At 45.8% G+C, this 12,421-nt stretch overlaps 1 protein-coding gene and 1 long non-coding RNA gene across 2 annotated transcripts; one reads left to right on the top strand and one right to left on the bottom strand.

Moving 5' to 3' along the window:
* On the bottom strand, positions 1-7,145 carry Ggamma30A (guanine nucleotide-binding protein subunit gamma-e). The gene is made up of 2 exons (XM_077634232.1): positions 6,753-7,145; positions 1-3,925 (listed from the first exon to the last, which is right to left on the bottom strand). The coding sequence occupies exons 1-2, from the start codon at positions 6,839-6,841 to the stop codon at positions 3,820-3,822; spliced, it is 195 nt and encodes a 64-aa protein (XP_077490358.1). The 5' UTR covers positions 6,842-7,145; the 3' UTR covers positions 1-3,819.
* A 3,689-nt stretch (positions 7,146-10,834) lies between these two features.
* On the top strand, positions 10,835-12,122 carry LOC144100162 (uncharacterized). The gene is made up of 3 exons (XR_013307536.1): positions 10,835-11,205; positions 11,369-11,600; positions 11,835-12,122. It is a non-coding gene; the product is annotated as an uncharacterized LOC144100162 (long non-coding RNA).
* The last annotated feature ends 299 nt before the right edge of the window (positions 12,123-12,421 follow it).

Genomic DNA, 12,421 nt, shown 5'->3' with positions numbered 1-12,421 from the left:
AAAAAAAAAGCAAAGTTTATTCAGATACATTCGCATCAGCCAATAACTGGAGAGAAAAATGTAGCTTCACATATCTCAATACTTGCCATAAACATGGGCTCTGTAGAAATTTGTTGCTTAGTCAGGACTACAGCACCCCTGCTGTTGAATGGTGCTCCTCCTTTAGTTGTATTTGCATTCATGGTGTTGCAATATACTGGCAACAATGAACTGACAATGCAAATCCGTTGCGCGTACCTGGTGATTATGTTCCCGATGTGCAAAGAAAGAATTTTAAATTTATTTTCACACTGTGCAGTGTCACATGCAGTCAACTATGACCGTGTTCTGGAACAGCTGTGTACCCTCATGCTAGAAATATAAAACAAGTTCTCAATGGTGCCAATATTTGGAAATTAACATCTGTACAAGCAATAACTTTCACATACAAACAAATCAAGTGTTCTTGCTATTAGTAGCACGGTGTAAAGCATGAGCTATAGTAAATGCTTGCTGCCTGTACCAGGAAATTAAGCTTCCGAAATTGTGCACACTGTTGAAAAACTTGAGCATCTTTTAAAGAGAATAAAAAAATGTAAGATACTACAACGTGACATGGTATAGTGCTAGAAAATGCTGCAATTGTTAAATAGCTGCCAAGATCACTCCAGTAACCTCATTTTGTAATTACACATCTGCAGAACAACCAATTAACACAAATTATTTATGCACATGCTGAGAACACAATGCACAGAAAAAATTTGATAACCAGCCTTGAAGATTCACAGAAGATGCCTAAAAGAAAGACTGTACCTTTGGCTATATAACTGTCCCGGAAGTGACTAGTTGCTCCACAGAATTCAAATTTCTAAATGCACCTAGCACTATATGCTGAAGCAATACATCTTAAGTGGAAAAGCACGCACCCTACAAGTTTAAATATGTGTAACACTGCTTAAATTCAAGAGGCAGTGAATCTGTTTTCATACGGAAGTTGTAAAGCTTACAATGACAGCACATCATACAAGGTTACTTGAAAAGTTTAACAATAATCTGTCACCATGTAGCAAGCAAAAGTGTGGAGCTGCAGATGCAAAGTGTTGGTGTCTCGAAGTGCTTCACATTGCCAGAGAATACAAAAAAAAGCATGTTTTGTAAATTTGAATAAGATTTTCATTGTGATAATACAAGCAGATATAATGCACACACAGTCATCTCAGACCTGCTTGACAGAGCCTACTGTAGTTAAATAATGTTATGTGTGCAGCATTGAGTCTTCCATGAGAAGAAAACCAGCTGCTGTTTGGTAAAAACAAAAAGCTGCAAGCACTATGAAGGCAATATGTAAAACTGTCAACATCCAATGTCCACACCAAAAACTGTGAGAATAAGTGCGCCATATCATTAAATAGCAAGCGTAAACTCCAGATTGTTACAGTGTATGGGACTAATGCTGCGATACTTTGAAGCACACAGGAATGTGCCAACATCAAAGATAACAGAAGTAACAAAATGCAAAAAGCAAACAGTGAAAAACTTAGCAAAAGGCAAACTGTTCATCTATCCTGTTATAAATAACGCAGAACAGAGGCTTCCACTGAAGTGTAATCGTATTTTTGCCTCTCTGTGCTCTAAGTGGACCACCGCTCTCTTGTCAAGAGCAGCTTGATGAGCTGCATGTGGTAGTTTGGACATGGTTTTGACCTTAAATACAACTGTGTGTCGATGACGACACCTCATTTGATCAACTAAGTGAACTGCCATGACTAAACCCCCATTTTTCACCGATAATGATCTCATTAATGTGTGATAAACATAACGTTGTGTAGCATATAGGTTAAAAATTTGGTAGGCTAGAAGCACCATGGTGATTATTCACACAAAAGCTTCAGCAAGAGGGATATAATAAAGGGTCACATGGTCTGCAATTGCAGCAGTGGCAGTGTCATGTTTAAAGGTGTTCAGCTCCTAGTGACATGTGCAGTTATTCAAAGCGCATTTTTTTTTTTTGCCTAAGCTTAATGGTTCTTGTGCCTGCCTCCTTATTTTAGTACCTGTTTGGCTCCTAAGTTTAATGTTTTATGACAATGTGGAAGAGCTGAGAACTGGGGCAGAATCTCAGGAAGGAAGGAGAAGAAGGATCTAAAAGAAGGTAGCTACATGCAATGCTGCATTCTTTGATGATTGGGTAGCCTACAAAGGCATGTAAAAGGCCTGATGACATGATGGCATGCTGCATGAACAAACCTTGACAGTATCAATGAAAAAAAAAAAAAATGACCATGCTGAAACAAAATTTGGACTTAACGATAAGATTACTTAGGTTTTTAAAGAAGGTCAAAGAACCTTTGTGAAGACAAAACCCACCCTGAAGCAGATTATGTGACTAGCGTTTGTCGGAAGCACCAGCTTTAATTTAAAAACAGAGAGGCTATGAAATGAAACATGAGAGTCATTCAGCTAAAGTAGAATGCTCGACTTTTGCAAAAGTTGTTTTGCAAACCAGGTGCTGCTGAGGCAGTCGGCCTACCAGCCTTGAGACAAAACGGCAAATTTGACAATGCTATCAAAATTGCAATCTGTCATACAAAATAAGGTCGACAAAACGTGTCATCATCTGAGTAAACACATACATAAACTAATTTCAAAGCTACCCATAATATAACAAAGGCAATACTACAATAAATATACTAACTTGTAATAAATATCCAAACTTACAGCAGCACAATCTATATCAATGCACCAAATGAAAACAGATCATTCCTCCCACCATGGCCACTTAAGCGCAATAGACTAGCTCACAGACAGAGAGTACGCTTAACACAGGATGCAAGTACTTTGTTCTCTTTCAGCCTGAACTACTTTGACTCAATGTAAACAAATATTTACTGTTCAAATGCCTGCCTTCCAAATTACAGCTGTACTGAACAAAACAAAATGTTGTTCTACACCACTGGCCATTCCCCAGATGCTCCTAACAGACTGATAGCATGCTAACATATTTGCACCAGGCCTAGTGGCCTGCATATGAATTTGACTTACCAGAAATTACTCTGCAAAAGATGGCATCTCACTTGCACCCACCAGAATGGGCCTCTAATAGCCTGCCCTGCATTATTTTCCCCTGTAAATTTTTTCTTAACGAAGGTACCCTGAAAAAATTCAGGATTCTCTCTTTTGAGCAATTGTAGCTTCCCTTAAAAGAAGAAGCACGCTAAACAGAAAAAGCTTGCACCTGAACCAATTTGCAGTATAGTCAGTTATAATTTTTGGCAAGGCAAAGCATTTAAGCTAAATGGTTGCACCATTAACTCCTAGTAAGTTGCCAATCTCTCATGACCTTTTCGGAAGAAGAACCCGAAGAGCAATTATTTTTTTAATGAAAAAAAAATGCAAACCTCTACCTTTGCTTAACAGGCAAATGTCACTTGTTTACTGTAGACTTACTCAAATGCCATAAAAAAGAACTGTTCCAAATATGCTATCACTTGACACAAGTGATGATAACACGTAGGGCCAGTGCTTTCCTGCAGCAAAAAGAGTGGCAGCATGCCATGGGGGAAGAAGCTTCATCAGTTCAAGGACAGGCGGCGTTTTTGAAAGGGTGCCCCAATCTTGACACCATTCCAAGGGCTTGGCGCCTTACGAAGTAAGACTGCCCACTGCTCTGGTACGGGGAACAGTGCTGCTGCTGCTGCTGCAAATGTTGGGGGTTGTTCCATCCACGGGTCTCACCCCTCTGCTGGTGCCTCAGGTGAAATAGTAGTACGGCCAGAAGAGGACCAGCAAGAGAACCAGGAGGCCGGCAGGCGGAGTCAGGAGCGCACTGATGTCCTCGGTTCACATGATGAGACATTTGCCCTTCTCGGCCCATGGGTTGCTCTTCTTGTCGGGGGCGTGGATTAGTGGGTCTGTTCGCTCGTTCTCCTCAATGTACTCTCGCAGCCTGCAGTGGGTAAGTGAAAAGGAAAAGAAGTTTGGTATGTGCAGTTCAATGTCCCGATGAGACATATGGGATACGAGGGACACCGTAATTGATAGCGCTCTGGATTAATTCAGATTGCCTTGGGGTTCTTTATGTATGCTGGCATTGCACAGCACACGGGCACCATTTGCATTTTGCCTCCAACGAAATACCCTGCCAATGGAATCGAACCTGTGACCATGGTATCCAAACGCCATTGTGGCAGGTGGAAAGAGGAGAGACGGAAGAAAAGTGTGTGGACTACAACAGCAACATTTAGCCTGCCTTGACGAAAAAAGAAAAGAATTACATAGTAAGCTTTGTACCTCACGGGATAGTGTACCCCTAATACTAATGCCAAATTAAATGCCTGATAATACACTTTTAAAGTATTAGCTGTTCTTAGCTCGTTGCAAAAAAAGAACTGCCATCTGTGTTGTCAGCGCGGCTGCCATCGCAATGCATGATACAACACAGTGAACTGGTCTGCACGGACTGGCATCATGCATGACATGATGAAAACTTAAAAGCTTCCAGTGATGAGCAAGGCATTACAGTTCAACCAGCATTACAAGCGACTTTCAGAGGCTGAAATTCTGGGGCTGAAATGATGATAACAGGTTTTTATGGTGCAAGGACAGCTTTGGCCAAAGAGTGTCATGGAAAAAGGTAATCGTGTCTTCATAAGTTGAGAATATCCATTTCCCAAGCATTTTACCTCAGTTAAGGCGAGCAACAGGCCGGGGGAAACTTATACTCATTGTATCACCGGTGGGTACCCAGCGGCACTGACGATTGAACCCCACACCCGCTGCATGCAAAGTGAATGCTCAAACCACCAGGCCACCAATGCGGTTCAATGGCAGAACGAATTAATAGCGATACAGAGTGTCAACAGATGGAAGACATGAAACTGACACTTGCACCTACTGCAAAAAGGATGGCGTGACTATGAACAGCATCAATATTATCCATTAAATAATTATAAAAGAACGGTATTTAGCTGAACCAGAATTAATCCCCGCACATTCTAAATGTCAAGGAATACTTGACGAAAACTGTATGAATGCTTATTTTCACAAGGGGCTGCTTTCTAAATCACAGATGCACGAAAGCACAGTAGCAAAATGTCTTGGGACACGATTGAATAACACTGCCTAGGAGACTGCAAGCCAAATTCTCGAAGAGAACAGAACGATTCTGGCTGTGGCCAGCATCTTCAAGATGAACGAGCCATGCATAATGACTGCTCAGAAGGCAACATATCTGTGAAATAGCCGACTTCACCACACGAGATGTGCTAAACCTGTAAAACTGACTCGTAACCTGACACCTTCTGCGCTAGCCTCATTCAAAACTGGAACAAAGTACAATTAAACTCCTATTCCTGCAACTCCTAGTAGCAATTTTCGAGACTGATTTTGTGATGCAGTGAGTCAGTGTTTCTGCAAGGACTGGCTTTGGTGTGTTGGCAATACAGGAGGCACCACCTGGAGGGGGGGGGGGGGGGGGGGGTGCTTTTTTATTTCCCCCGTGAATAAAGATATTTACTACTGCTACTACAGGACGGCCTCATGAAAAAGGCGTAATACACATCTGTTTCAGCTATAAGCATACATCGAGAGGTTAGAGCTAATATATTGATTGAATACTATTCTAACTTAAACGGGTTGTTCAAAATCTGCCACCTTGCAAACAGAAGATACACTAGCATGCATTTAGAACGACTTCTGCAAAGTTCCAACGAAAGCTCCTGCGACGTCCTTTTTGCATAAAACGTGGGCAGCAACATTTTGAGATAAGTTCATGACAAAGTGCAAAGTGTGAGAGAGCATTTGAATTCCGGTATTCAAGAAAAGGTCAACACTTCCAAGTCTGCTTTCCCGAGGAAAAAGGCATGGCATTTTTTTTTTATCTTCACAACTCCGTCATAGGTCCACCTCCAGGAAACATACGATCACATGCAAAGTGCTGAGCAAATGCAGTTCGCCAGTTGTGCATTTCCGATGAAGCCAAAGTCGGAACAGGGCGAGCGATAAATGCTAGCTGATGGCCAATAGAAGCCCTACAAGTTTAATAAAACGGTAGCCTAGGTCAGCCGTCCCACGAATTGGGACACCGTCCTTTAAATCTAATTACGCCGGGAACCATACACGCGACGTACGGCTTCGCCGCACGGTCCCAGAGCCCTGCGACGGAGACGCCTAGGGCAAATCTAGACGCAAGCAACATGCTGGCAGACTCACGCTTGGTCAAGCGTGACCAGGCACAAATTCATTACGCATGCTTCCAGACAAGCAAAGGCATGACTGCAGCCCGAACGACAATAACAAGACATGACTAGGCCGGAAGAGCACTAAGTTTCGCGAACGATTCGTCGGTACATTTTAGAGCTGTGCACACGACGCTGGCACAGATAAAGCGATATTCATGTGAGAACGGAATCACTTAAAAAAAAAAAAAAAGCTAAGGGGCAACAAGCATTCGTTCATGCCCTAACAGAAAACTGCCGCCGCGGGGTATAAAACCGGAAAGAACCGGCGATCAAACAATCACGATTAACGCCGCCCAAAACATCGTTCGTCACTCAGCTATTCCTATTTTAGTGCGGCATTCAGATCGAGAAAACACCACCCAACTCTGCGAAAAATGGCGCTTCCAAAGGGTGCCTAGGCACCGCTAGCGTGCTCTGAAAGGCAATCCTCCGCCCAGCGAACTATAGCCGCCGCTACAGAGCTATGCGAAGCATACGCAGCGAACACACAATCCTGATTGTCTCACGCAAGCACGAACACGGCGGAAAACTCACGCCTGGATAGACTTGGACAGGGGCCATCGCTCCATTTGAGCTTGATACCGGAGGTTCTCGATTTGCTTCTTGATGCTTTCTTTATCCATGGCGGCGGCGGTCGACGCACTGCAATCGTTCGGATACGCCTCTTGTGCGTTTCACCCTCAGCAGCGGATGGCGGCAGAGGCCGAACTCGCGGAGCCGAGAACGCGGGCACTGCTTGCGACACGGGCGTGGCGCACGGGAACAGGTGCGGCTGACGTTTCACCGATGCCTGTGGCTGGCGCGACCTGCCACAGATGCAATAAAATGACCCGGCCGGACGGACGGGATGCACGGATTGGGGGCAATGGCGCCGCTAATCCACTAAAAGAGAGCGGGCGGCTACAGAAGTGGTAGCGGAATGCTCACGGTGGAGCAGTGGTGGCGAGCTTTGCGCAAAATAACGAATTTTATATCGAGTAAACTTAGCTTTACAGAAAAAATGATTATTAACCGAGATGCATAACGCCGACAGAACAGTCTCAAGAATAAAAGAAATAAAATAATATTTGTAAACACGGATTTTTAAAGCAAAAGTTGACAACTTTCAGGCACCACCACTAGGTGGATGGGTAGATAGATATAGTAAGTTTGTGAAATAGATGGATAAGGCTGAACGGACTTTACCATAGAGGAATAATTGAGCGGCGGCTCACGCCACCTAGCCCTTACTCGCAAAAGATTTCAAGGTATTTTTGGACGGCACCTAGCGGCAACTTTTACTACCAAATTCAAAAGTGTTTGATATTAAAGAGAGAGGGCGACACGCTACGTATGTAGGGTCAGGAGGGGACGCAGGATCAGGGTGCTTCGATGGCGAGTGTTACTGTATATTTTATTTCACTTCAACATTTACTGCCTTTAAAAATTGAAACAAAAGGAAAATGGGTTGCCTCCAAGCGGTCCAAGCCATGGTGTTAGGTTAGTTGGTTCGAGCCAGCCAGAGTATGCAGCGCGTGGCCGCACCAGGCAGCACATGCACGTAACCGGGAAATTCCAACTCCTAAGAAGCGCTTAGCATCGGAAAACACGGCGGAATGTCAAAACGATGCGCATTTAGGCTGTAGTTCCCCCATTCTTCGAATTGCAAGTACTTAATCTTTTCAATGCCACGTCGGATGACTATTGTATAATTCTCGCTTTATTCATTTCAGGAGAGTGGATTTTCAAACTTTTCCGTTCAATTAGCGCCGTTGGATTTTCGCGGACACACGCCCATCATGTCTCAGCCTTTCTAAATGCAGAAACAATGGGCACTAGGCTAGCCAAAAATGCATTCCCTTTTTTATCCGTCAACGTTTCTCAAATCATATATTTTTACTGCTGTTAACTCTCGCAGATGTATGTCTTGATGAGAAGCCAGCATACGCAAATGAAAATAAGGTTTGGGGAGTGATTCGAAGCCCGAACTTGACAAGTTTGTTTCGTGTCTTCGTGACAGTGAATACAAAATTAGCAGGAGATTCATATACAGGCAATTGATGGCTCGTTCCCAGATTTACTCCACACACAGAAGGAACCTAACTGATTTATTTTGGTGCATTGGACCGCATTTCGGGTATTTATTTTTTTCGGTGAAGTACTCGTCTTTCTACCAGCTGTCAACTGCAGGATACTTGGCTGGTTATGTGCACACGCATCCTGTACAAATTTCGAGTACAAGGATTTTTCCTAAGAGCTACAACTGAACGGAATAGGTTGCTCTAGCAGGTCTATCTACTATATTAATTTAAACGTTCGCCTCTCCTCGCCAACACGCGTGTCTCTTTTAATACTGACGACGTGTTCTGTCAAATGAGAGAAAATTGAAAGCAAGTCCAACTAGCATTTCAGAGGGCTTCTCTGAACCAGTACGAAAAAAGAAGGGGGGGGGGGGGGAGGGGGATGCTGTGGGATTATGCCAAAACTCACAACCCTGATTATGAGTCATTGCGGATAGATCATTCACTTAAAGAATGCCAGTGCCGACCTGAAAATGTTATTTTTTTCTCATCAAGTTGCTGGCAGTAGTATTTCCATACGCTTTCTTTTGGTGGGTGTAGTCAGGCTGATGATGAATATAGCCAGAAGTTGCGTCGAGAAAAAATAACTCGAGTTTTAAAAGAATTATTAGTGAGGGTGAGGAATGATCGACAACGTGAGGATGAGGGAGGGCCAGCAAGTTTTCTGAAGCGAGGGTGACACACACACACACACACACACACACACACACACACACACACACACACACACACACACACACACACACACACACACACACACACACACACACACACACACACACACACACACACACACACACGCGCGCGCGCGCGCGCACGCACACACGCACACACACAAACACGCACGCGCACGCACGCACACACACACACGCGCGCACACACGCGCACACACACACATGCACGCGCACACACACACACACACACACACACACACACACACACACACACACACACACACACACACACACACACACACACACACACACACACACCTTAAGGGAAGGGATCAAGGAAGGAGTGAACGAAGAAGGGCCGAATTGGAGGTCTCATGCTAATTTCGACCACCTGGGGATCTTCACCATGCACTGACATCGCACAGAACACGGGCTCCTTTTGCATTTCACCTCCATCGAAAAGCAGCCGCCGTTATGGTCATTGCAGTCGCTTCGTTCACCCTGCGGAAGTTAGAGGCAATTAGGTTTTTGAATCACAATGAAGGGATGCGAATATTATTCCTCTCCTTTCAGTTTGCTTGTTTAAAGTGCAGGAGATGAGAGGAGCGCGGTAAACGTCGCCCAAGCGGTTGCATGCGCATGCATGGCGAAACTTGCCCGTATAAAGCAGTCTTCATATCACTTCATCTAGGCGGGCCTGAGGCAGAAAACGAAAAGAGAAAAAAAAGAGAATTCCGGCCGCAAGAAATGCAACGACGCGCCGTCTGTCCATGGAAGCAGCGGCGCGGCGAAGTGCATTGTCACTGTTCCCAGCCTCTGCACCCTGGGGATGGTTTCTATCGCTGATAAGTGCGACAGCGCCGACCGCCCGGGAAGTCTTGCAACTGACAGTAACGCGCATGCGCAAGTAGCTTACTCTCCGCTGAAAAAATGCACCGTAGATGCGACCACGACACAGTCGCTGGTTCTTGGTTGCTGCTACGTTGCGTTGTACGAGCGGCAGTGCTTCCAGACATGAGTCAGTTCCCGTTGCCAGTGGGTTGCTGCCTTCTTTACCGTCCAGCGGAGTCTCGTAGGAGCCATTACACTCACGATCGACTGACGACTGTCGAGGAATACACCTCCGAGCCAGGCCGTCGGCATTGGAGGTGAGTGCGAGGCTAAGCCTCGCGACGAGGGTGATGTGTCCGTGAAACCTGCTCTGGGCTTTTAGAGCGAGTTTAAGACTCACTCGCGCTGTTTCCGCGAGTATTGAGTAATAATGAGCAAGCAACACGCAGCGTGTAGAGGAGAGGGTTCATGGACCATCGCCATCGGGTTTCTGGTCCGTGACGGAAGTGCGGTGAGCTAGGATTGACGCCGCATACAGCTTCAGGCTTAGTTCACTATAGGCAGATAAGCTGTAGGTATTGAGCCAGCAAGGAAGCTGCGTATATGCCCTGCTTTGCTGGCTGTCTCAACGGGTCTAGATATGCGAGCCCGCTGCCGTTTGCGTCACTGAACACAAACCCGTTCCTAACGGCGTTGCGACCAATCCACCATGCCGTGCCACCGAACGCCCAGGGGCAGATACGCTCTTGAGCGACATGTGGTTTGTAGCCGTGACGGCGCTTGGAAGTTCTCGCCAGCCTCGTCCAGCATTTCCGAAGAACGGACGCTGCCTACGGTCTGCGGCACATCGTGTTTCCGCTGGAGCCAAGGTCTGCAGCTCGCCATTCCCACTCTTTTCAGCGCCGCGGCGTAAGGCTTGAGTCGCGCCCACTTGCTCGTATGGTGAGTACGTGGTACAACTGCAATATGCATAGACACCATTTTTTTTTCTTTGCAGATGTGCTCCCTCCAGCATTTCAAGCTTGATCCAACGGCACTGGTGCATTCCGGCTGCAATGACATCTGGCCTGATATGACAGTCGCGGGTCGTGCAAGTTCCTTTCGTGCACCCACTGCCCCAGCCACTAAGGCTGCGCTGTCCGGTGCTTCGAAACACTGCACCGCAGCGTCCAGTTTTCTGCGTTTTCAATAAGCAGGACCACGTCTCATCGAAACGAGAAGACTGGCATGACTGCAGAGGAAAGCGGTACCCCCCAAAGGTTGTGGCACCAACACCAGGTGCCGCTGAAGGGGGTCGAGGATGTATCTTAGTCGAAGTCCTCACAGTACAGATAGTGTACAGCTAGTGTGCAGCGTGAACCTCGGACGCCATATGAATGCCCACGTTATCCATGGTTGCAAGAAGAGGGCTTAATCGCGCTGGTTGGTACTTGTTGATTGTAACGACTGAACAGCGCTAACAGACGGGACGGCAGGGAAGAACACAGCCTCTTCCGTCCCGTCTGTAAGCAGTGTTCAGTCGTTTCCATCTACGGTTGCCTTTGGTCAAGACTCATTTTTTATCTTTGCACATATGCCTCCTTAGGGTCTCCCTTGAACGCGGACAGCACGGAGCCGATTCGGGAAGTCCGAGGTCGGATTTCTGGACATAGTCCGGCATCCACGCACGGCGCAAGATGTTCCCTTCCTGCCTCGTGTATGCTGGTTACTCCTGCCACAAGAGGTGTGCTGTCCGGAGCTTGAACTAAGCGACATGGCTGCAAATGACAGCGCTCCTCGCGCCCACCTTTCGCCTTCTTGATACCAGGAATAGGAAGGTAAGCGCAGTTGAATCGAAGCTCGTGTGGCATACGCCATTTTTTCTCCCGACAGTACAAGTGTGCAGTCTGTCAGAAAGGAGTAAAAAGGAAGGAAGCTATCCTATACCACACTCCCTTTTATAAAAGGGAGTGCGCTAGAGGATATTCCTTCCTTTTTACTCCCTTTTAAGAATATTCGTGTTTGTAGTGTGGCAAGCGCAAGACATCCATGCTTTGCACATGTCTTTACAGATACGCCGACTTAAGTTCTCGGAACGCCTCTGCACATGCGAGCTCCGATCTCTGGACCGGTCCAGTATCCAGGCGCCACGCAATATATTCCATTCCTGCCTCACGTATGATGCATCCTCCCTCTACAAGAGCTTTATCTTCTTACAAGCCGGTGTTATGAATCTGCAGCAGCTGATGGCGCACGCAACACTTGGTCTGTTTACCTTAATTCATTTAATATAAATTATTTTCCCGCTCGTCTCTGTCTTGCTTAGTCGTGTTGCTGCCAGTCACCCATGCTGCACTAATTTCACCCAATCCAGCTGCAAGTCAGTGCCCTTATTTATGGCCACACACTTAAGAGTTTATCTGCACTTCGCACAAAATCGCGCATGTCTTACAATTATTGCACTACACTGAAGTTATTGTGGTAATTCAGACAGCGACCTAATATTTTTAATCTCCGCAAATACTTTCCTCTTTGGAAACCTCTCTGTCACTCCACTGTTGGCTAAAAGTGTTTCCCTTCCATTTTCATATATTTCGCCCTTGCTTATTATGCACGTTTGGTCAAATGCCCAGATATGTGGCATTACTTGACAAATTGC

The sequence above is a fragment of the Amblyomma americanum genome, chromosome 8 (assembly GCF_052857255.1).
Source record: "Amblyomma americanum isolate KBUSLIRL-KWMA chromosome 8, ASM5285725v1, whole genome shotgun sequence".
Classification (NCBI taxonomy): Eukaryota; Metazoa; Arthropoda; class Arachnida; order Ixodida; family Ixodidae; genus Amblyomma; species Amblyomma americanum.
This window is presented reverse-complemented; position numbering and strand designations above follow the sequence as displayed.